Here is a 27107-nt window from a genome sequence, read left to right as displayed (position 1 = left end):
CTTGAATGGGGTTTGACTAGAAGAGGTTTTCTTCTGTATTACTGCTAAGGGAGTAGATTTGTTCCCTTAGGGACACATTTCTTTTTAATGGTGGTCAGTACCTCATGTGCATTGTCTTGTACAGTAGGGTGCTAAGCAGGAGAGTAGCCCAGCTAATAATATTAAATACCTCATGGTGATGATTTCTAGGATCAGCTAGAATTACAAATGTGCATGTCTTAGTTTTGATTGTTTGAAGTTTGACAGCATTACAAACAAAGCTGGGCTAGGTAGTACTCCATTTTTGGTATAAGAACATCTCTTGTTGTAGTATTTCTAGTGGAATGGGACAAAATGTGAGAGACGTGATAGCATAGTTTAAGTTGGGTCCAGAGTAAGTCCTAGGAATTTCTGTTCAAGAACATTGGGAATGATGGTCTTCAAACCTTTAAGTACTAATGGTTGTAAAGATGATAAGTTTCTTTTTGAGTACCAAAGAGCATAAGGTTAGTTGCTGTAGTCCACTCACAGAGTTCTAAGACTTTAGACTACAAGTCAGGTTGAAGGCCTTTAAATGCTCTGTTGGATTCACACAGCAGGATAAAGTTACAGGATTCACGAGGGGCAAGGAAAATACATGGCCTTAGGAATGTTAATATATCATTGTGTGGTTTGTTTCAGTAGAACAACTAAAACCTAGGGCCATAATGGCTGTCCACATAAATGGTAAAGGGCATCTGTGAATGATGCTGTTTACTAGGATAATTTTCTTAAGAGGGACCATTAAAAACTCCAGTGACCCAGAACCTCACAATAGCACCCAAATGGCAACTGGTCAACTTTGGGTTGCACTGGCTTTTTTTTCAGTAGCAGAAAACTTTATCTGACAATGTGCAGTGTAAACTGTAAAAAAAAGGGATCTGAAGAATATTTCACTGTATCCTGTAATATATCAGTTCATTTACGCTTTCTGCTGAAAAAAAAAATCACTACCAGTTGATCACTCTACCAAGAATGTTAAAACAAAGACAATGAATCTGGAGAGTTTCTCCCAGGCCTCTGCTGAAAATTGGCTTTGTTCCAAGTTGAAAAATAAAAAACTGGTTAGCACAAAAAAAAATGAGAGAAAAGTTTTTTATTAGAAAAACATACCGATTTCGTCTCACACCTAATTCAGTGTAAATGACATGCACAATAATCCAACAGTTTATAAATATATGTGCCACCAATCACATCCTTCTCTCATGAATAATTAATATATAATATTTAAAGGCAACAGTATAGATATAAGCTTCATATCTAAAAAGACATATTAATTCCTAATCATCTCCTGGTACACAAAAAGTAATCTAAATATGTAAATATGTAATTTTGTGTATAAAGTGCACCTAACATTTTAAACTAATGTAATAAATCAAAGGTGTACATTAAGGTCAGATAAAAAAGACCCAGCAATGAATAATCCATATACATCTGATTAGTTAATCAAAATATCCAAATGTAATCAATGCAGATGTTAATATTTAATAAATGAGGTGCACCTAAAGAAAATAAATTTATAAGTGTTCATTGAGACCAGGTGAAAACAGACCCCCCAGCTGACCAACATAAAAGGCCGAACAGGTGCAGGTTGCAAGATATATAACCCAATCAGAAATACAGTTCGCCAGTATATTAATATGAAAAATCTTACAAGTGTTTTTACTGGTAAACTCAATAGTTTTATTAATATATTTACAAAAAGTGCAATGACCACAAGGCATAGATCCCAGAAGTATCCTACCCTCAAGGGTGCCTTGTTTAGCTGTCAGTGTTTTGGATCCACGTTTATGCTGGTTAAAAAAAACCCTAATGTAATTCCCCTCCTAAAAGAACATTTATATATATCTCCCAACATAATGGAAAGATGTTCATTTGCCAAAAGGATGTTCCAGTGTTTGTGTATCACGTTAGTAAATCTATTAGTGTTGCAGGCATATGTGGTAACAAATCTAATCCCTCCATCATTACGATCACGTTGTTTATATTGTAGTAATTGACAATGATCTTGAATACATGCAGAGGTGCTCGACTTAATGACTTGATTCCGATCATATCCTCTATATAAAATCTATCAATAAGATCCAATTTCTGATTCTCAAAATTAGTCATGTTCTAACAAATACGACGTATCCTGAGGAATTAGGATTTAGGAATGTTAGATATTATATGTTTGGGATGGCAACTAGAAGCAAGCAGTAAGGTGTTAAAACTAGATTGTTTTCTATGGACATCAGTTGACAGAGTACCATCATCCAAACAGGTTATTTGGACATCTAAAAAAAGAGATGCATTTGGTATCAAAATGAACTGTAAATTCTATACCCCACTTGTTTTCATTAAGATATTCAGTGAACTCCTGGAGGTAGAGAAGGTCAGCTTTCCAGATAAGCCAACTATCATCAAGATATCTTCTCCAAATATCAGTTTCATCCAAGAACAAATTGTGATTCTGATCATATCTAATTTGTTGTTCCAGATAGCCCATAAGTAAATCGGCATATATGGGGGCAAAAGATGCCCCCAGTGCCATGCCCCATAGTTGTAAGTAACACTTATCATCGAAAAAGAACACATTGTTAGTTAACACATGCTCAGCTAAACAAACCAAAAAAGTATTAAATCCAGGACTATGCAGAGAAATTGTTTCCAGCCAATATTGAAGGGCCACTTAACCTGACCAATGAGGGATACTTGTATATAGTGATTTGAGATCAAGTGCGCACATCAACCAACATGGCCAGAAACTATTGGTCTACCTGGTGGTGTTTCTGGATTCTTATGTAATTTTGGAAGTAAATATAAACATTATGGTAATGGATCAGAAACCATTAAATGTTTGAGGGTTTGTGTATTAATGATACCTTCACTTAAAACTAAATGGAGGAACTGATCTGTTTCTCGCTTGAACTTAAATGTAGGTATCAACAACCATATGGGTATAGAACCTACCATCAGATAGTTGACTAAGTGCGTCTGCCAAATATATAATGCAATCAAGGACAACCACCGAACCACCCTTGTCTGGCAGAATGATAACTATGTTGGTATTATGACGAAGATTCTCAAGTGTATCGTAAGATTGTGCCAACCCTGTGTTGTATATAAATCCGAAGAAAAGTGCAAATCTTTTAATACACATTTCTGAAAAATTTCAACATATTTATTGACAGGGAGTACAAATGTAGATTTGTGAAATTTAAAACCAGATACAGAATCAGAGACAGCTACAGACTGGTCAGATTTATCAAAATACAGTTTCAAATTAAGATTCCTACAAAAGGATATGACATCTTGAACAAAATTCTGTTCATGAGAGAAAGATGTGATTGGTGGCACATATATTTAAAAACTGTTGGATTATGGTGTGTGTGATTTACACTGAAGAAGGCGTGAGCCAAAACCGGTATGTTTTCCTAATAAAAAACTTTTCTCTCATTTTTTTATGTTGGCCAGTTTTTGATTTTTGTATTCTTTTTTGACCATTGCACTTGCCCTCTTGTGAGATCAATGGTTGTTTTACTGATTTTTGTTCCAAGTTGGACTTTCCCAGTAAACAAATGTTGAATAAATAAATAAATAAAACCTTTAGGAAAAAAAATGTTAATTCACATTATAGCATACGTAATCATTAAAGTAAGCAAGTTTCTTTATTGCTCTGAGTGTCACAGCTGCACAAATTACCTAGACTGCTTTATGTGCATTACCTATTAAAATGATGTTCAATAACACAGTTAATAGTGCCACTGAACTGAATGCCAGTAGTCACTGTTCCCAAAATCGACATTCTTATCAAAGTGCTTCAAAAAGAAGCAATGTCTGGTCAGACTATGTCTCCCATCTGAAACAGTAACCCTATACCTTTTAATGTTATATCACAGCAGATAAATGTATTGGCACATGTGGAGTAATTTGGTCAAAACAGTCTGTATCAACTGGAAGAGCTTATCCATGGTACCTGCATAAATCTTCATCTTGGATTTTTACTTGGAGTGTCTGGTTCTGAAGTATCTGTCCTGACTGTGTGTATTTTGAACAGCTACTGAAGCATATATAATTTTGTTTAAATGGTAGTTAAAACTAGGCTCACCGAAGTATTTCCTCTTCTGTGGTGGGTGAAACTCCTGAAACTTCTCAACTATATGAATCATGCCTCTCAAACTGTTAGCAGAAGAACCAGAGACAAAGCCAAATGTAATGAGGAACAAAGGCCCAAACTCAGAGACAGATTATAAATATTGCTCTTGTATACATAGAAAGTTGTTAGGATAACAGGTGTTGGATGGGTATGCATTTTCTGAAGGATATGAAGTCTGAAATGTAAATCCCTGTCACTATTAGTTTTTCCAAACTATGCATATGAGCAACTGCAAATAAACTATTAGTAAACCCAAAGAAAACCAGTGTCATACTAGTCACCCCTCCATCTGCAACCAGTACTATTGAAGGACAGTAATGTAAATGAACAAAAATACTTGGGAATCACTATAGACCCAACCCTTAACTTTAAAACACATACAAAGTCACATCTGTTATCTCCTGCTAGAACCCCAATAGAAAATATGTACTGATGCCAAAATAAGAATATGATCTAACATAATATGATCTAACACTTGCGCACGCGTGCGCGCGCACACACAAACACACACACACACACACACACACACACACACACACACACACACACACACACACACACACACACACTGAACAGTGGAAAACAAGATCTGTAGATCTGCTTTGTTAGCAGACCATCATAAACACCACTGTAGTGTCCTAGAGGAATTTAATTGAGTGTCAGTACTTTCTAAGGCATCCCTTCTGCTTGCTGCACTGTTATTCAAACTCCTTAAATATGGTTATTGCCCTCCACTTAGACATATTCTCTCAAGAGCCCTATCTAGGTTAGGACCTGATATGCGCATTCACCTTCCTAAAGAAATCAGAACACAAAAAAGAGGTGAAACAGTTCAAAATCAGCCTAAAAGAACATCTGCTTAAGGCATCTGAATGTGGGTGTTTCCTTGATTGTTAATACAGTTTGATTACTTTTGTATAAATGTAAATGTGCTTATATCACAAGTGATAATTCAATAAAGGTGTTTAAAAATGTCTCATGCATGTCATTCTCATTCAGTTACACTAATAATGTATAAACATTAAGCCAAGTGTATATTCTGAAGAGTTAACATTGTTCTTTGTACATGTTTTCTACTCACTCAAACAAGCCTGGGTCATGACTGAGAAGGGTCATTTGACCAGCTTATACACCCATTTAACTAATGGAAATTAAGTGAATACAATCTTCAACAATTTACCAGAAAACCACAAATATTTATAAGGAAGAGACCAAACATATGAGGCAAAATAAGAGACAGCCAGTACTGTGACAGGTGTGATGGCTTTGCTGATATTAGTCAATGAAGCTTTCTATCATGCTATTCACATAAAGCCATAATGGAGTCATTTTTCTGTTCTGAATCTCAAGAGTTTGACAACAACATTAAAACTGGATAATCATGAATGATGCTTTATTTTTTAACATTACTACCTGTGGTTTTCCAAACATAGACAATTTTCTTAATTCATCTGCCATCCCAGCCACGTCAGCCCAGCCCGCAGATCCCTTGATTACTCCTTCCAGGTACTTCTGGCCTCTTTCACTGAATGGGCACCCAAATCATCAGCAAATTGAGGTACACACTTATACTCCCAGGGAATGTGATATCATCACCACCCCCTGTAATATGAGTAGATCTGTGAGGTTCTTAATCTCCAAATGAGGTCTCACAGTGATCAGGCTTCCCCAGACTCTCCTCCTGGAATAAGTGAGCTGACTGTCACCCACTTCATCTTATCCCTCCTTCCCTGTTCATCCCTACAGATGGCTGAAGTTCATTCTCAAACTTGGGTACAAATAAATGCCCTACCTCCACGCCAACTGGCTGACTGACACATAGGAAACACTTTATTATTGGAATAACCGTGATAGTTGACAGAGATATCACAGGCTCTGGAATAAAAACAAACTGTAATATTCATCCCTCATCACAACACAATGAGTTGTTTAATGGACCATAGACATTCCTATTGACTTCCTTCCATGGGTTTTTTTGATTACTCTGGCATCACCAATGGTATGTAGTGTTGGAACCATTTGTATGGTATGGCATGCAGTTTTTTTTTCCCAGAATACTTCTTATCATGTGACTTATTGCAGGGAACCTTATTATCTCTCCTACAACAGCAGTTGCCTTTACTGTGGTTCAATATACCTTATGAGCTATGTCTGTTGCTCTTCTCTGAAGTTATTAGAATACATGTATATACCACTCCCTGACATCACTAATTCTTTCTGACAGTTTCAAGAGATGTTTAGGGTGTCTGCCTGTGGATCATTTTTGATTATTTTGTACCACTTCCCCATATTACTTCACTCTGTATAACACTATGCACTTTCTATTTCTTGTAAATTCAGCAGTAAAGTACACACTCTTTTACTTTTCTCGTATTTCTTGCCTTCATTTGTTAAAATAATTGCATACCTGGAGATATAAACTGCAATGTTTTCCATTTTCTTGTAAATTACTTTGAATTTGTACAGACAGCATTAACTCTCGGAGCAAATCTTTCTGTATATGAGGATGTATAGACCTGGAGTTGTTGAAAATGATCTCTAGGGGCTTGTAGTCTGCCATCAAAACAAATTATTTTCTAAAAAATATATATGCAAAACTGTTCATAGGCCCATATCATAGGTAAATCAAGTGCTGGAAACAGAAGAATGTAATAAGTTATAATCTAATTCAAAGACACATTCAAGAAAACAATTTTTTTTCAAGTATAGACATCCTATGTAAATAGTTGGTTTTGTAATGTTTGTTTTTGTAATTGTTTCTTCACTTTTGCTTTGCCGCTGTAATTATTTCTTTGATATACATACCGTATATATGTTTATGTTTGTGAAAATCAATAAAAATTTATTTAGTAAAAAAAAAAAATTTTTCTAAATTGCAAATACATTTACATATATACATACATACATACAAATAGCTCAAGCACGGGCATTAATGCTCTTCTAGCTTGCCAATATACCAAAACAATTGCTCCTATAATATGTGTCCAGGCTATTCTTAAAAGTCTCTAAACTATTGCTTGCTTTAATGTAATTTGGTAGTCTGTTCCATGCGGGCAGCCATGGTGGTGCAGCGGTTAGCATTGCCGCCTCACAGCAAGAGGTTCTCCAGTTCAATCCTCGGCTGGGGTGCTTTCTGTGCGGAGTCTGCATGTCCTCCCTGTGGTCACGTGGGTTTCCTCCGGGTGCTCCGGTTTCCTCCCACATCCCAAAGACATGCTGTAGGTGGATTGGACACTCTAAATTGGCCCTAGGTGTGAGTGTGTGTCTGTGCCTTCTGTGGAAGGTTGGATGCCGGGCTGGCAACTCGACACCATAAAACTCCACTGCCAATCATGAGTGGATAGGTGATCCGCTGTGGCGACCCCTAACCAGGAAAAAGCCGAAAGAAGAAAAAGGTAGTCTGTTCCATGCATCAGCTGCTCTTTCAGAGAACCAATTACTACACTTCTCATTCCTACAGAATCTCCTACATAGGTTATCTGATGATTCTCTAGTACTTTTTGATAACCCCAAACATTCCAGAGGTAGTTGTCTATAAATGCCCTATATACCTGAATAAGATCTCCTCTTAAGAGACACTGTACAAATTCAGATATTTTAGTCATTCATAATAATGTAAAGTTTCACATCCATGGATACCCTTGGTATATTTCCACTGTACTCTTTCCAGTTTATTCATGTTTGTTTTCTTATAAGGTTTCCATATTGTTATTCCATACTAAAGTTTGGTTCTAGTGTAATTAACGCACAATGACTTCATCATTTCTGATTTCCTAGATTTTATATTTTTTATACTGTCACTAACCAATTGGTTGATATTATTAGAAAAACTCAAAGCTGGATCTATCCACATACCCAGGTCCTTAAATGAGTCTACAGTTTCAATCACTGTGCGCTGTATTAAATATTCACTTTTCAGTTTATGTTTCTCAAATCTCATATGCTTAGTTTTTGATTTATTTATCAGCGTATTATTCTCCTGTGCCCAAATGGTCAATTTAGTCAAGTTATTTTGCAATCATGCCCTATCTGTAACACATGTAACCTGTTTACCCAATTTCAAGTCATCTGCATATACCTCTGATGAAAAAGACAGATCTGAAAGCTACACTCTAAACAAGTATGGGTGTAGACCAACATTGTGGGACACGCTGCCTTAACCAAGAATTTCACCTGTCCATTTGCTGTATGATACTTGCCATGCCCTATTTGTAAGCCATGCAGCTATCCATCGTATCAACAGTACATCTAATTCGTTGATCAGTGTTTTGTGTATGACCCTATCAAACACTGAAATTAAATCTGTATAAATTACATCACAACACAATTTTTTATTCATATCTGTTATTATGTTGTTATAGAACATCATGTTACAGGTGGTAGTAGATCTATTTTGAATATATGCATGCTGATATATGGTTTCAAGTCCCAACCTTTCCAATTCTGACAATAAATTATCCAGTATTACCCTCTACATTACTTTTCCACAACATGAAAGTAGACTTAGGGGTCTGCATGACTCTAGATTTGTCCTACTCCCCTTTCCCTTAAGACAGGTTTAATAAGGGCATGTCTTCAACCTTGAAGAATCTCCCCATATTTATATGACCTAGTAAATAATAGATATAATGGTGCTGTAAGCTCTTGCTGAAGTGTTGTCTGGTCACTATTACTAATTCCCTCTCCTCCATGTGCTTTTTTTGGATCCAGTTTGAATAGTTCTTTTTCAGTATATAATCTCATTTGATTTTAGTGTTTGAGGTTACCTGGATGCTACTAGGATGACTTATCACCCCCTTTGTGGAGCCAAATTGTTTTGCATAAGATTTTGTAAATATATTTATAATCTGTTGTGTCTGAGAATAAAGTTTACAATCTACACACAGTTTGTAAATCTGTATAACTTTACTCCTTCCACATCTTATGTATCTATAAAATGGTTCCAGTTATGCTCAATATCTTTTTTCTTCACATCTTGTCTCACACTATGTGTACTTTGTTTGTCCAGCTTGTTTATTTCCAGTTTTCAATGTTGTAGTTTGACCTCTTTTCTATTTCTTATATTTTGTTTGCCTCTCACTTTAATCAGGTATCTTGTTCTTATGGAAATATATCCACCTGACATTGTATGCCTAGATCCTGATGTTAAGCACTTTTTTGATTTTTTTGCACTCAATTTCTCTTTCCAAACTTTCTATCTTCCTTCTGCAGCTTTTCACTGAATGCATCACTATCACTCCAGTTAATTTTACATAGTGACTGTTTTGCTTCCATGGGATCTGTAATTAATCTTCTATGCATTGGATTAGATTTCAGTTTGACAGAATTATCCAGCAACAAATTAACCTTTATAACCCCATGATTTTACTGGTGGTAAAAGCTGACATGAAGTAACAGTAATTTCTTTAGGAATGCAAACCATGTCTAGTATGTTCCATGCTCTGGTAGTTGTTTTACAATCTCAAGCAATTGTTGTTCTTGAACATATGCTGTGAATAATTTCCTTACTAACGTTGTTAAATCAATATTATTCCAGTCTGTTTCTGGTCAATTTAAGTCCCCAGCCACTGTTATTATTCCGTCCTGTGTTCCATGCAAGAAATGTATGAATTCTTATAGGTCATCAGCAGTTGACTTTGATGGTCTAAACACTCCAAAAATGTGTTATATGTTTCAGGTGAGTCTTTACTGTTACAGTTGTACAATCTATAGTGCTGGTGTTATCACTGAACATGTAATAATTACAGATCTCATAAGTAAGCAATAATGCCCTCCAGGGTGTGTGTTAATGTGTAATTAATGTCCGCCCAGGTGTTGTGAGGCCCAACACCTGCATGACATCACATGAAATGCTGTATGACATGAACATATCCATTACAATGATACAAGGACAACTGCAGCATCAATAAATTTACAAAATCCAAGTGACAAACACAGCTGCCTGATATATTACTTGTGATATGCTGCTAGGCACTATCTAACTGTAGTGAAAAAATGAAGTATTGAGGGTGTAGTACCTATTTTGTCAGGTGTCTTCCAGCTACTGTACCCACAAAGTGCCACAGAACATCAAGTTAGAATATGTTCATCTGGCTTTTACTGTGCATCATCAAATACCCCTGACATATATGCAAAGGCAGAAACTGAGCTGGTGATATATATTACCTGACTACTTAAAGTGCCATATTGTCTAAACCACATAAAGGCCATTAACAATACAAGGTAAAACAGTTCATCCAGTAAACGTTTCTGACAGGCAGTGCTAAGAGAAGGTAGACACCTTAAAAATAATGCAGAACAAATATTATTTCAGAATATCAAATGAATGGTCTCCTCACCCATGTATCTGGAAAGGCATTGCATCCTTCCTCTGGAGTAGGATACTGTGCTCTGTATTAGCCACCTGAGCTGGGGTAAAAGCAGTACATCATTAACTTATATTCCCAACAGGTAATATGCCAAAACCATCTCTGTACAACTACAGATAATACTTTATTATGTATTATAATACATCTCAGGCACCCTCACGCTGACCTCTTCTGCTCATCAGCTAAGAAAGTCTTTGTGGTTCCTTCACGGGTCACTATAGTGGTGCTTGCAGTGCTCAGCAGTGCAAGGTATGCCCTGTTGAAATGGCAGGCATCCACCTTATACTGGGGACCCTCATATGAGTTCCCAAGCAGGTTCTCCTAGCAGTCCCAGTCTAAAAAGTTGAGGAAGATTGTTGATTTCTTAGAGAACCACTGGAGTGCCCTGCCAGAAACAGTGACCTTGTAAACCATAGATGTACTTCAGGTTTCATCCCAAAGAATAATGGCTGGTGTCTGACAGTCATGCCTGCTTAACATTTCAACAATTGTTGATCACAATAGGACAACTCAGTAGCATTATCAGTGACAGGGTGCAGCATGGCCTATGCCAATATTGCAGTAGTTATATGTGGCTGTATGGTGTTAGACATGACAGAACATGTGTACTGTGAACAGTTTTAGTAAAATTGCCCTTTAGTGCGTCCACTGGCTGCAGGTGTATGATAGGAAAGATAATGTCACTCTCTTTGTCATTGGCCCCCTCGAGTATGCTCAGTGTACACCACAGATGCTCATGCAGGCATATGACATTATGAAAGCCTCTACGAAAGACTCTGCTTCCAGTCACAATATATAGATTGATCCATTCAGAAACATTCATGAGGTGAGCCTTCATTTGCATAATTAGCACACTTGGAAACCCAAATCCATGCAATATAAACACAGAGGCTCATTATACTATGGAAAAAATATAGAGCACCATCACTGTGAGTCACTACACCTCTGAGCAAGTAATCTGTGAAGGAAGAAAGCAGCATTTTTGCTTGTTTGAAGTAGTTTTTTTTCCAAAAGTTTTGTTTTTCCTGCACTATCTCCCAAAACTATTCCTTGCACAAATGCATATTTAGAAAATTGCTGTTTTGAGTGATTTGCTACTATTGTGACCTACTGTTGCATTAGTATAGGAAACCAAGGCAAGTGTTATAAACGTAATGGTCTACAGAACAGTCCCTGTAGAAAATCTGCCAGTCAGCCAATTAAAGGAATCAAACTGAAAACTGTGTAAGTCTGAATAATTATATTCCATTTTGAAGCAGAGTACCTTATGTATGTGTATGGACTGGGGTCTGCTGTGGTTGTAGGACAACTGTACAGCTTCTCTCTGCCTGCTGAATGTACAGGTTAGAAAAATGTAACTGAGTTTAGTCAGGAAGTCTCTGTAAAGTACGCCTTGTGTGCTCAACCATCTAATGATTGCAGTATCAGATACCACAGCCAGGTGGGGCACTTCCTAAACAGACAACATGCATTGATTTCAGTGGGCTATTTTATTACTTACATGCTTTATATTGGCATTTATCACCAATGAAAGCTTTCCAAGTGCTGTGGCACAGTGAATTGATTTAGAACTGGACATAGTGTTCTGTGAGTCCACATTAGGTTAAGCTCAAGGACTCTTGGAGGACTTGTTACAGTATCAAAAGTAGTATAAAAGTTTGGAAGAGCATGCTTCCCCAAGCATAAATTCAGTCAGAATCAGGCCCTTTGTCTGCAAGTTAAACTCTCCTGTTACATTCAAAACGTCTGTGTTTTAGCTACACATCATGAAAATACATTCATCAACTCTCCACAATACATATGTTTTTTTTCTGGAGTTTACCACAACTGCATTTCTAAATATTATCATAGGAAAAGTCATACCCACAGCTTGTAGATAGGTCTCTTCTGTGAATGATGAATTAGACATTATCAAATTATATTTTCAAAAACTTATTTCTTCTTACAGTAAATGAAAATTAAGCATGAAAAACCTGATGGTAGTATAAAAGTATATACATCATATTTCAAATTCTTAATCTCACTTTCCAACAGTAGCATACAGAAGGCTGGTATTAAAGGTAAAATAAAAACAACTTTTAATTACTACATTTAAGGAGATTACCAGAAGTTATGGAATAGGAGGCTTGTTCCTTTATTTTTGGGAAACTTTTTGTGCTACGGAGGAATTACTAAAGATTGATTTGTTTTCCTGTATCATGCAAACCCATATTAACAAATAACATTTCAGATGCATGAACAGAATGTAGGTAAAATATTTTCTTATTGTTCTTATTTGTACTTACAAGTAATAATACTTTTATTTTTCAGATTTTTATTGGTGAGATATCCATGTATTTTATAAAATCAACCAGAGAAAATCTTATTATCCACGAGAAGACAATAGTAACAGGAGAGTGCTGTTATCTAAATCCACTGCTACGCAGAATTATAAGGTTTATAGGTAAGCTGTTTTAAAATAACCAGAGTTACATGGCATTAGGTTTCATTAGTAAAACATTAATAGTCATTACAGAGCTGATGCATGCTAGAATACATAAAAGAGCATGTTTAAACATTATTTATTGTATAAAAGGATCGGTGTGTCACATTCTCTCATTGTTGCATTTCTCCAGGATATACACTTACAGTACATAGAGTGCCAGCTATACATATTTGCTGCTACTTTCTCTCTGCTGATTATTTGCAGATGTAGGATATTATAAAAAGGCAGACTGTCATTTAAGTTTAGTGCTCTTCTTAAATAAAAGATGAACACTATCTTCATTAATGCAGTTTGTTGGTTTGCAGTAATATGATATAAATTTTATTTATTTTAATTTATAGATAATACAGATCATCGCATTCATTAACATTAGCTTACTACACAAATGAAATGCTATACTTAAAATCTTCCCGCTCATCTGGGCAGTAAATAAAACCTCATTTCTCAGCTGTATAGTGGTCTGAAAGCAAGGAAAGACATTGTGGGTGCAGCATATTTTAATCACGCCTCATTGTGTCATTGGCATCCTCCCTAACAGATATGTTTTGTAATACACAGCTATAAATAAAACATCAGCTCAAGTTCAAACCAGGCACAATACTGACTTACAAGTTCACTCGCTGGATCGCTGGTAAGCTGTGCTAGTGTGTAAAAGAAACAGCCAAAGCTATAAGTCCAAAGCGAAGTTCCACATTAAATAGGATGTTTAAAGTCTATGCAGACCAAAAAACAGTTTATAGATGTAAAATGCTGACAGTCTCTTCAAGCAAACTGGAAACAGACTTGGAAGTTAGAAACTTTCAATAATTCCAAAACCTTTATTCTAGTATAAAAGGGGTAAGTGCTTTCGCCAAGCAGCTTTTTCAAACCATCAAAACCATTGCATTGAACTGACACACCTTATATACAAAGCTCTTAATTAGTGGGTGTTCCTTACCGAGTCAAACATTTAAAGGTGTGTGCCACATAAAATCAAAACAACATTAACTAGAATACAAATGAATATTTGCACATAAGTATATAAAAAAGTTATATATAATAAAAACTATTTATATATATATATATATATATATATATAAAAGACTTACACAACATGGCAACATACAACTGAGCGATAATTAAATAAGATAAAATAAATATAAAATAAAATAAAAAATAAAAAATTAAAGTGAAAATGCATGAATTCATTTAAAATTAATTCTTCTCCTTTTGACTGCTGGTTTAAGGGGGATCCTGTCATTAAGTCCAGGATAGACATGCGCTTGTAATCTAATAATCCACCCAGTTTCCATTTGTTCAGTATAATTTTTAATGTCCCCACCTCTAATTTTGGGTACATTAATATGTATAACAAAAAACTTAAATGCATGTGTAGTATCATTCTCTAAAACATGTTTCGATAAATCATTAATTGTAGATCTAATGCGTATCTGATAAATGTGTTCCCTTATTCTATCCTTCAATCTTCTGTCGGTCTTGCCGACATAGAAGGCAGTGCAGGAAGTGCACTTCGCAATATAGACCACATGTTCAGTCTCACAATTAGCATTAACTTTAAAAGTAAAAACTCTTGTAGTAACTGGATGTATAAACATGCTGGCAGTACTAATGCTAGAACAGAAATTACATTTATTACAAGGTTGCGTACCTGTATAAGTCATAGGAGTAGAATGACATTCTTGGCTTGGAAAACACAAAAGTCTGTGCAGATTCTTTTTGTTTCTAAAAAGGAATTGTGGGAATTCTTAGTTAATGTTGTTTTGATTTTATGTGGCATACACATTTAAATGTTTGACTCTGTAAGGAACACCCACTAATTAAGAGCTTTGTATATAAGGTGTGTCAGTTCAATGCAATGGTTTTGATGGTTTGAAAAAGCTGCTTGGCGAAAGCGCTTACCCCTTTTATACTAGAATAAAGGTTTTGGAATTATTGAAAGTTTCTAACTTCCAAGTCTGTTTCCAGTTTGCTTGAAGAGTCTGTCAGCATTTTACATCTATAAACTGTTTTTTGGTCTGCATAGACTTTAAACATCCTATTTAATGTGGAACTTCGCTTTGGATTTATAGCTTTGGCTGTTTCTTTTACACACTAGCACAGCTTACCAGCGATCCAGCGAGTGAACTTGTAAGTCAGTACTGTGCCTGGTTTAAACTTGAGCTGATGTTTTATTGATTTTATGCTGACTTTTTTCGTTCTTTTGCTCAACCTCATTTGTGTGCCAGTGGTATTGCTGTTTACTTTTTATATTTATCGCCTTTTTGTTACCACTGCATAACCATGGCCGAGACAAGTGACAGTCTAGAATTACCCTATAATCCTAAGAAAAAAGAGAAAAGCAATTTGGTATATTCACGACTACAAAGTTGTGTTGCAACTGACGTCAATCCGTTGCTTCATTTCGAACTTGCAGCTGCCAGTAGCAATGAGACGCTAAGCAGTAGCGATTTTGAAAATCTTAATGCAGCTTTCTCATCTTTGGAGTCTGATTTACTGAAGTTAAAACGTCTGCAAATGCAGCGCTTTCATTTTGAAGCCTGCATTAAAAAGAAGATTATATCTCGAGGACTGAGGATCTTAAAGATGCCAACTACGGGGAATACATACCCAGATTTATTGTACCGGTGGCAACAACTTAACATTGAGGTGAGCATTAAATATATGACTTTGCTTTATGACTTTTTTCTACCTGAAGAGCTTGCCCTACAGGACTTGATCAAAAGAAAACAGAATGACCTATATTCTCAATTTAAAAACTGTGTGATAGAGCCGATGTTTGATCGATTGGTGGACAGTGTCTGTTTATTTGAGAAAAGACTATTGGAGCAAAAGAAGCACAAACTGTCTAGGGACACCTACGATTTTTTACACGGCCAAGTCTTTACTTGGCCCAGGAACACCAATGGTAGTTCCAATAGACAGAATGCTGCACAAGTTAATCAGAACATTTTTATTAATAACAAAGTTTCTGAGAAAGCCAATAGTGATGTGTCAACTGCTTCTTTTAATGCCACCATTCCTGAAGTTAGTGTCCCCAGTGATGGCATTCTTACTGAGGGGACTAATAGGTCAGAACACAGTCATACTGTTGGTGATGTGCAATTAATACACAACAATGATATTGCTTCTGGAATTAATGTTAGTAACAGTAACAATGATATACAACCTGTTATACATCATAGCAATGTTTCTACTAGTCAAGAACAGCAATCAATTGATTCTGCTATTATTAGCAATAACAGTCTAAATCATGTTGACACTGACATCTTGACAACAAATGATTTAGTGGTTCGCAGAAAAACACATTTAATGACCAATGGGATTAATTCAAACAAGACATGCAGCCCTTTCCCCATTCCAGGCACTTACAACAGGGGCAGAAGTCGCTCCATGAGCAGGGGGAGGCAGAAAAGGAAGGCTGTAGGGGGGGATGAAGGAACCCACACTGAAGAAGATGTGGGAAAGAATGACTTAGTTTGGAACCTCTCACATAGACCTTTAGATAGGTTTGAGACTGAAGTCTTAAATAAGGGTTTGTCTTTCATACCTTCTAAGAAAAGTGACATAGTAGACACTGTTTTAGATATTAAATTATTTGTGAGGAATATACAACTAAAACTGCTTTTCAATAATGCCTCTACTGAGACTCAGAAGCCAGTATATCGAAAACCTAGTACCTATGTACCTATATTGCATCCACTGTTGGATGCTTATAGCAAAATTGTGGAGAAAGATTTATACACAATGGCCGATGAAGCCACTGAGAAAAGGAACAGGGATAATTTGACGTTTAGACAAAGAAAGGCATTGAACAATTTGAAAAATGATAGAAACATATCAATTAGACCAGCCGATAAGGGCGGCCCAATTGTAGTCCTAGACAAGACCAGTTACAATATTAGCATGGAAGAAATGCTAGGTGACAATAACTTTTATGTTTCTATTACTCTCCCAGATGTTGGAATACATATAGCACAAGTATATAATAGCCTAGAAGACTTACTTAAAATAGGTCTAGTAACAGATGCACTTTATAATTTTCTATTTGTGGAGAATCCAACTATTCCTGTTATACAGGGCTTACCAAAAGTACATAAGGACCCACTAAACCCGCCAATGAGACCGATAGTTTCGGGACGAGGATGGGTCACAGAACCCTTATCTATTTTAATAGAAAAAATGTTGCGACCAGCTGTAGATATAAATCCATTTATTTTGAGAGATTCCAAGCAATTTCTCTTGGACCTATATGAGGGAACAAGGATACTACCAGATAATCACCCTTTTTTAATGGTGACTATGGATGTCAAGTCCCTTTTTACTAACATACCCAACCTAGTGGGTATCGAGAGCATACAACATTATTTGACGGACCATACAGATATGCTACCAAGCAGGATAGACTTTATTTGTCTTCTATTAGAGGTAGTATTGGAAAACAACTTGTTTATGTTCAACGAGAGCCTATATTTACAAAGGGATGGCGTGGCTATGGGCACATCATGTGCCAATAGCTATGCCAACCTAGTGATGGCTTATTGAGAAGAATATAAACTATTCCAAATGGATCTGTATAAAAAATATGTCTTCTTTTACAGACGTTTTGTTGATGACTTGTTTTTTCTCTGGGCTGGTGATGCAGTAGAATTAGATATATTTTTTTCAGCAAGTTAATTTACTATCATCGTTTTTAAAATTTACTATGACAGTCTCTCCTGAAAGTATAACATTCTTGGATGTTTCTATCCAACATTTAAGAAATGGTAAACTTAATACAGGAGTGCATAGGAAAGCATGCTATAAGAATACTCTTTTGCACAGGGACAGTATGTACCCTAGTCATATTTTTACCAATATAGTAAAAGGACAAGCTATACGTGCTTCGAGGTTGAATCCTATACAGACCAATTATATGACAGAATTAGGTGAATTGCGTAATAGACTAATAAATAGCAGATACAGAATGAAAGAAATTCATGAAGCCTTCCAACACACTGAAAGGCTTAGAACAGGTAGGGCCTGTCCCATTTTTTCTGAAGAAGGCAATACATTCTACAATGAGGACAGTATGAGAGCATCTGTAAGCCATGATAAAAAGCAGAAAGTATCATTGTACTTTACGCAAAATGTCCACCAAACTAAGCAGATTCTTTACAAACACTGGGATATTTTAACTGTGGACCCAGTTATTAAGGAAATTGTCGGGAATCACCCACAATTCCTTTTTAGAAACAAAAAGAATCTGCACAGACTTTTGTGTTTTCCAAGCCAAGAATGTCATTCTACTCCTATGACTTATACAGGTACGCAACCTTGTAATAAATGTAATTTCTGTTCTAGCATTAGTACTTCCAGCATGTTTATACATCCAGTTACTACAAGAGTTTTTACTTTTAAAGTTAATGCTAATTGTGAGACTGAACATGTGGTCTATATTGCGAAGTGCACTTCCTGCATTGCCTTCTATGTCGGCAAGACCGACAGAAGATTGAAGGATAGAATAAGGGAACACATTTATCAGATACACATTAGATCCACAATTAATGCTTTATCGAAACATGTTTTAGAGAATGATACTACACATGCATTTAAGCTTTTTGTTATACATATTAATGTACCCAGCATTAGAGGTGGGGACATTAAAAATTATACTGAACAAATGGAAACTGGGTGGATTATTAGATTACAAGCGCATGTCTATCCTGGACTTAATGACAGGATCCCCCTTAAACCAGCACTCAAAAGTAGAAGAATTAATTTTAAATGAATTCATGCATTTTCACTTTAGTTTTTTATTTTTTATTTTATTTTATATTTATTTTATCTTATTTAGTTATTGTTCAGTTGTATGTTGCCATGTTGTGTAAGTCTTTTATATATATATATATAAATAGTTTTTATTATATATAACTTTTTTATATACTTATGTGCAAATATTCATTTGTATTCTTAGTTAATGTTGTTTTGATTTTATGTGGCATACACCTTTAAATGTTTGACTCTGTAAGGAACACCCACTAATTAAGAGCTTTGTATATAAGGTGTGTCAGTTCAATGCAATGGTTTTGATGGTTTGAAAAAGCCGCTTGGCGAAAGCGCTTACCCCTTTTATACTTGAATAAAGGTTTTGGAATTATTGAAAGTTTCTAACTTCCAAGTCTGTTTCCAGTTTGCTTGAAGAGACTGTCAGCATTTTACATCTATAAACTGTTTTTTGGTCTGCATAGACTTTAAACATCCTATTTAATGTGGAACTTCGCTTTGGATTTATAGCTTTGGCTGTTTCTTTTACACACTAGCACAGCTTACCAGCGATCCAGCGAGTTAACTTGTAAGTCAGTATTGTGCCTGGTTTGAACTTGAGCTGATGTTTTATTGATTTTATGATAAAATTTTTAGTTGATTTAAGCACAGTCACATGAGAGGTATAGTGAGATTCAGAGACATGCTAATTGCTCTCAAAACAGATTTATAGCTAAGCAGCACTTTTACACTCCTCAGCTACAAATATTTTTTTTACAAAACCTGCACTCTCATTAGCTGTTTTAAATGTTTTGTTTTTTACCAGCTTTATCAAAAATTCTGCAAGATTTCCCTATCCAGCTTTCAGTGTTCTGGAGATGCATTGATCTGTTAAGTTACTAGGCATAATATTCTTCAACGTCTTGGTGACTCAGTACATATAAAATGAGTGTAACTAAAAAAAGTATTAGAACATTTTAAGTGCTGCCTTTATTCTTTCAGTTTTGCTAAACATAGGAAGAAAATCTGACTGTGAGGGAAGACACTGTAAAATGTACATGTACATTGGTGGCAAGTTTAAAAGGAAAGCACACTGTCAGTTCAGACTTCTTGATAAGTAAATAGATACCTCTTGCCAGAACCTGGATTTTCGGTATAAATTGCGTATATTTAGAGATAAAACAAGAATGACCAATGTGAAGGTTATGGGGAGACCAGAAATAAGAAAGCGCAATTTATGATTAAGGCTAAAAAAAGAAATGGAAAAAAAAGATTGACAGCAGACATAAAGGGAAGAAAAGGATCGTGTTTAGATTTGTGAGAAAAAGAAATAAGGGAGAAAGGAAATGGTCCTATTATAGCTCAACAAGTAAAGTCTAGATGAAGCGACAAGACAAGCACAACTGGTTGTACCTTCAATGGATGAAAAAAATTGCAGGGTGAACCCCCCCCCCTGCATTCCCTCATGGGGTGGCCTTCAATACCCTGTACTCTCATTACCTGTATGTACCAACTCTATAGATACAGGACTACAGTGAAAAGGAAAAAGTTAAAAAAAAATGAATCATTACTGATACTGCAACAGAAACTGTGTTGTTGAACATGAATTTTTGCAACACTAGTGGAGTGGAAGGTCAAGACCCCAGTAATTAAGCCAAATGAACTAGTAAATATGTACAGGTGAAGGCAGAAAAGGGAGGAGTTCCCCAGGGGTCTATCCTTAGTCCCTTATTTATATCTGAAATTCTGCTACGATCAAATATCAATGCAAGCAAGTTTGCTGATGATACTAAAACACCAGCAATTGTAACTAATATAAGAGATCAGGCAGAGCTGAAAAAGTCTGTGGACATGTTATTCAATTGGCCAGTATTAAAGTGAATGGCATTCAGTGCAAAAAAGTGCAAGGTTTTGTATTTTGGATAAACCAACCCTTGTTATCTTTATGCATTGAATAATTGTGCATATATGTGGTGCACATGTATCAATAATAGTCAGGAAATCTATGGTATTATAAAGGCTACCATACTGTGCTATCACACAGGTACTGACTCTCACGTACAGGTCAGGTATTAGACTTAATAGAGATTATTGTGCAACAATCTGAATATACAGTTTGTCACAAATAAAGAAATTAAGGATTCATAAAAGTTTACTAGAGAGATACTAATAGTTAAACATTGTAGGTATAAATATCATAGGCTTTAACAGCCTTTCCTTGTATTCAGTAGCTTATGGGCTGATTGAGGGGATCTTTGCTTAATCTACTGATACCATGAGATTAAAATCCTGGCCATAACACTGAGTGTTGCATTTATACAACAAACTTTTGCTACAAGGAATAATAGCACTTTAGTAACTTTAATAGTACCTAAGACAGTTCTATAAGAACTTGCTTCCATCGTGGAATAGAAAAGTTGTGAAATATCTTGACAGTAAATATCAGGAAAGCAGACAGTTTGTTAAAATTTAGAAGGTTTTTGGATAATTGGTTTGTGGTCAGTAAGTACTGAGTTAATTATTTACTTACAAGAACATGAACATTAAACCAACAATGATTTGCTATGACAAATGCCAGTCAATGAACAGCAGTTTGTTGAGGTGTGACTGATGAGTATAACTCTTTCCACTGCTAACTCAACAACTAGAAGAGGAACTGAGAGAAACAGGTGAACTATTATTGAAAGGTCAGGAGAATAAAGAGGTGAAGAAACAGGCAAGAATTTTAAAGCAATATTTCTTTTCACTGTTCTCCGAGGAAAAAGATGTCATTTTACATGTTTTAAGAAAAGGACAGAGGATATACGGTGCGAATGGATGATATAATAGCTCAGGAAGTAAAAAACGTGTTACTAATATTAAGAAAGGATAAGATATAAGGTCCTTATGGAATCCTATTTACAATCTTTAAAAAGACTGCTGGAACACTAACTAAACCTCTGAGAGATCTTCAACTGGACCCTTAGGAAAGGAGTTAAAAGCTAACAGTGCCAGTGCCCACCTGCAAAGGTGAAGTAGCCAGAGAAAAGCATAAGCCAGTGAGCATGGCTTTAATGATGATAACATGTTTTAATTTACTTTATTCATTTGTTAACTAGGTAAGTGAACTAGTCCATTATGGGACACTTCCAGTAACAAGAACATTCATACAGGCAAGTGTAAATGCAGTATGTATACACACACACACACACACACACACACATATATATATATATATATATATATATATATATATATATATATACACACATATATATATACATATATATATATATGTATAGGTGTACTGACTTTTGTCAAAAGATAACTTTCCATGCCCTAAATGTCAACTTTTACAACATTGACCAGAAAATTTTGACATTGCAAACATCGACACACTACTACACGTGCTGACCAACGGGTCTATATCAGAAGTGCGAACGCTCTTCTATCAAACCGAAAACTACGAAACCTCAAAATGTCGAAGGCACGGATCAGCAAATTGTTTCCCTAGGAAAAAAAATTCACTGATCCAAAAAAAAAAAAAAAAAGAATGTATAGACAAAATAATGTGGGGGGGGCATTGCCCCCGACACCTCCCAGCTTAAATATACCAACTCCAAGATCACACCACAGTGGAGAAAACAGCAAAGTCCCGAGAACAGCCTAGAGATTTTTTCCCTGGGAAGCAAATCACTGTTCCATGCTTTCGATATTTTGAGGTTTCGTAGTTTTCGGTTCAATAGAAGAGCGTTCACTATTTTAAGCATTCGCTCTTCTGATAGGAACCCTGAGCAACAGCCTCATTACATGCAAAAATAAAAGTCAAAAGTAGATTAAAACATCATATTTTGAAGGGGCAAGCCAACCCCCATGCACCTCTTCTAATTATATATACTGACCCAGGGACTGGTGAAAGGGCATATTTCCCTTCAGTGAGAAACAGATATTGACCAAACCGAGAGTTGGCAAAATTAAGTATTGTGGATATTCTTGTAACTGAAAGTGTGTGTGTGTGTGTGTGTGTGTGTGTGTGTGTGTGTGTGTGTGTGTGTGTGTGTGTGTGTGTGTGTGTGTGTGTGTGTGTGTGTGTGTGTGTGTAAAATATGCATTCATTTCAAAGTGCAGAAACATCGATGCACATAACATCAATGTCTATATGCCAAATGTAATTAATCTTGAAAAAAAGACTCAAACATACACTTATCAAAAAAGAAAACAAGTAAAAGTTTGCCTTTTGCAAAAGATAAAGCAAATAAATAAATCTAACTGTACTATCAGACATACATTTTCTGAATAGTAATGTGTAAGGTTAGGGTTTAAGGTCAACTGTAATGTTAGGGTGAGCACATATGAGTAATGATGGAAAAGTGGGGTTCACCCCTACCTCCTTACTCATGTGTGCTGTCTTTTAACCTAACCCTGTCATTGACTGTAATTCAAACCATGCACATTACCTTAAGAAAAGCTCTTTCCCTAACAATGCCAGTACACAAGGCATTCACACGTACCCCTGACATAAGCAGACATGCACTATACTGCATGGTAACCCTTACCAACCCCTTATACTAACCTTAACCCACAAACACTCACACACACACACACACACACACACACACACACACACACACACACACACACACACACACACACGTACACATACTCCTACCCATAATGCTGACTGAAACGTAAACACCCCACTTACCTTCAAGTAAGCAAACCTCGCACTCTGCAAGGAGAGTACATGTTCCCAGCATCAACATATCTGTCACTTGAACAAAACCACATGATCAAAAATACATATCAGTTCACTTTTTCAATAAAATCATGTTTGACAATGCAAAAATGTATGCATGCTTATATTTATGTGTGTTTGTATATATATATATATATATATATATATATATATATATATATATATATATATATATATACAGTATATATATATATATATATATATATATATATATATATATATATATATGCATATATATATATATATATATATATATATATATATATATATATACATATATATATATATATATATATATATATATATATGGTTTACTATCACATGTCCAATCGTCATTTAGACAAAAGTGACAATTGCCAAAATAAGTGGTTGGAAATCGGAACACCGACCAACCAAATGAGTGAATGGAGCATTTCAGCAATGTCGAATGTCAACTTTGCTGAAACGTTCACAGCTGCCCAAATCTACTAACATTGTTTGCAGGGGGGCAAGCCCCCTTCACCCCCCACACCCCCCCTTACTTATATATACAAACTCCGAGATTGCACTGCAGTGAGGGTGAGGGTAAGGGTACATTTCCCCATCCCCACTATAGTGCAATCTGCATCGCACTGTTGGAGCTGACAACAGCAGCCATTCACTCTTGTCAGCTTCGACATTGTGGTGATCGCCCTACTAAGTGGTTTTCGCACATATGCCGTTCGTCTAAAAGATGAATGAACATGTGATAGTAAACCTGTAGATATATATATATATATATATATATATATATATATATATATATATATATATATATATATATATATATATATAGATACAGTGCATGTGAACATGTGAACATGTGTGCATGCGTGTTTAGTCAGTTGAGAGTAACAGTCCGTAGCTCTGCCACACTTCTAACAAAGTTGTCAAAGAAGTAGAATACAGACTAAAGCAAAACATATTTATTGGTCAGTTAAAAGTAAGTCAGGTAACTCTAATTAACCTCCATCTTCCCACTCCATGCATCTTATAGGTAATGCTGAAAAAAAATTAATTTGGAAATCACATGTAGCCTTTTTCAATATTCCCTTAACTCTTCTGCAAATCACTCACATTTGCCTAATGACATTTGTGTTTTCTTCCTCTTCTTATGTTGCTGATGCCTCCTACAATGCATTTACTGCAAGGTGACTATTTATTATATTCACACACACTTACTTGGCATGCCTGACTCCTCCTCCTCAGATCCACACATGTGCTCATTTATTTCTGAAATAACGCATCATGTCTACAACTTGTCACTTGCCCACACTGGAAATGTGCTGTGAAATACTTAGTCCCTGACTCATTTGATTGTAGGCTGATAGATTGTGGCCCGGTCTCAATATTCTTACAGCCTTACAATATTTCTCAAATCTAATCTTCTCCATCATTGACTGTTATCAACTCAGGGGCTGTTTATGGACCTTATGAGAGGTTTTTACTGTTAAAATAATACCATCACCTTCCATTTTCTGTCTTAAACATTGCTGATGGTCTGGTCAAATTTTCAGTAATCTCATCACAGGCAGAACAGCTGCATTTAGGAGCAAATCTACACTCTCAAATTATGCTAAACTCACTGCTTGCATTCTGGCAAGCATTGTATTAGGTTGCCAGATTTTATCATTTTAATATTACTACTGACCTCTTGAAGTTTAGTGTTGCTGTCTGTGCAAAAGACTTTTTTCTGCGATGTTCTGGACTCAGTGCTCATGGTGTTTAATTTCACTTGCCACTTTACTTTAGTATGAACTTAGTTGTGTTTGTTCAGAAAGCTCAAGTTAATACAGAAAAAAAACAAATACATTCTTTCTGTCTGCTCCCACACCTCCACACCCCCCTTGCTTTATTCTATCAGACAATAACATTTAGTTATTTAGTAACCTTTGATTCTTCTTCTTTCATAATTCTTGGATTTTTCAACATATCCTTCCTCACCCCTGAGGTCAGAGTAGCTACTGTTAAAAGTGATCTGCTACCTAGAAGAAAGTACATTCATCCAGAGTTCATGGTAAAGCCCAGTATGAACTGTATAAGGTTTTAAACACTACTAAGTAAATCTGTTAATGTACCTTGGCTAGTCTTATGACCCCGTCTGCAGTCTTATTTACAAAGTTAAATGTCTGCCTGTCCTTGAGCATGCTTGCCTGCTTCTTAACAATTTGGCATATACATATCTCATATTAAAATACTACCCAGTCCAGGTCAGCAGCTTAAACAACATAAGTACATTTAGGTCTCGGAACAAATTCAATGAAAGTGAGCAGATGTACTAGTCGACAGTCTGGTTGTTGTGATTTTTTTTTCCAAACTGTTGCAGACCATGACATGCTTTACTATCGACTTTTACAAAGAAACAGACAAATAAATAAATGAAATGAAGGAGGTATAATATATAGGCATGTACTGAATGGTTACATCCTAATAGTGTCAGTCAAGATAAAATTCTACTGTCCTTAAAGAAAACTGCCCATAAGTGCACGCACGGCTCACTGTGCTTCTCCATAGGGATAATTCATTCCAACATCCTGCTGTGGTATTTGCCCCAATATTTAAAACCAAGAAATAGAGGGTTGGTCAGAACCTAGGATCCCTGGTGCTGCAGTTAGAAAGCTGTGCTTTCTGCACAAAGTGTGTATCATTGTTTTATATTTAATCTCAATTTCCAGACAAAAGCACTTTTATAGCCATAGCAGCTTTAAGTTATAAAACATTCTGCTTGAAAGTGCCTTCATTATATATACAATATAATGATGAACTCAGTTCTTTTTTTTTAATTGCATTCTGTTTGGAGCCTCACTACCTGCTGACCTTCAGCTCCATGTAATCTATTGGCCCATTTGTTTCTCATGGGTAAGAACTGCTTCCAGACCATTTCTTTCCCATGAGGTGAGAGTCAATCACAGAGCTCTCATAACTGCAGCCATTAGAGCATTTTATCTATGCAATCTAAATCAAACCCCTGGTGTTAGTGTAAACTTCTGTATCGCTATGGGGGGGAACCCTCTATGCAACTGATATGGAGGTGTGCCCACTCCTTGATATACCAATGCAAGGGCTACCATACCAGCTTAGATGGACCCACTGACAACCCTCCCCACAGGGCCTGGTCTTAGGAGAGCAGCTTATTCATAGATTCATAGATAAGTACTAAGCTAACTGCTTTATGGGCCATTGTTGCTAGCCTAGCCAATGTGAGAGACTCAAACTTCTGAACTGTGTTGTTTGCAAGGCAAACCTTAACCATTTAGGCCCTCCTCCCCAACCTCCTCCTTATGCCACCCCCTTAAGTGATAGCACGCCCCAGAGGGAGGAGTCACCCCAATCCTCCCTCCTTGGCAAGAGTGTTGTCATATGTTGTGCATCTCTCACTCACCCCTCCCTAGATCTTACAGATTCCAGAGCTATTTATCAATATTGGGTCATCTGGACCACTAATCAATGTTAGGTTATCTCAAATGCAGTTATGGCTTCATTCCTCTTCACCATGGAGACAGAGATAGTGATGAAGTTTGTTCTAAAAATGATAGCATTACAGGTTTAAAGGACTGTATCTATTTTTAAGAAGCACAGTGCTGTCTGGTAAAATGAAATGAC

General features: G+C 36.1%; 1 protein-coding gene across 2 annotated transcripts in view; it reads left to right on the top strand.

The window, feature by feature from the left end:
• Positions 1-27107, top strand: part of PLPPR1 (phospholipid phosphatase related 1) — a 2199975-nt gene that overhangs the window by 1798243 nt on the left and 374625 nt on the right. For both annotated transcript variants that reach the window (XM_044068258.1, XR_006364450.1), the window contains exon 6: positions 12835-12967. In XM_044068258.1, the coding sequence (XP_043924193.1) occupies positions 12835-12967 (133 nt within the window). The remainder of the gene's footprint in view (positions 1-12834; positions 12968-27107) is intronic.

Source organism: Protopterus annectens, chromosome 4.part0 (genome assembly GCF_019279795.1).
Source record: "Protopterus annectens isolate FY-2018-M chromosome 4.part0, PAN1.0, whole genome shotgun sequence".
In the NCBI taxonomy this organism is placed as follows: Eukaryota; Metazoa; Chordata; order Ceratodontiformes; family Protopteridae; genus Protopterus; species Protopterus annectens.
This window is presented reverse-complemented; position numbering and strand designations above follow the sequence as displayed.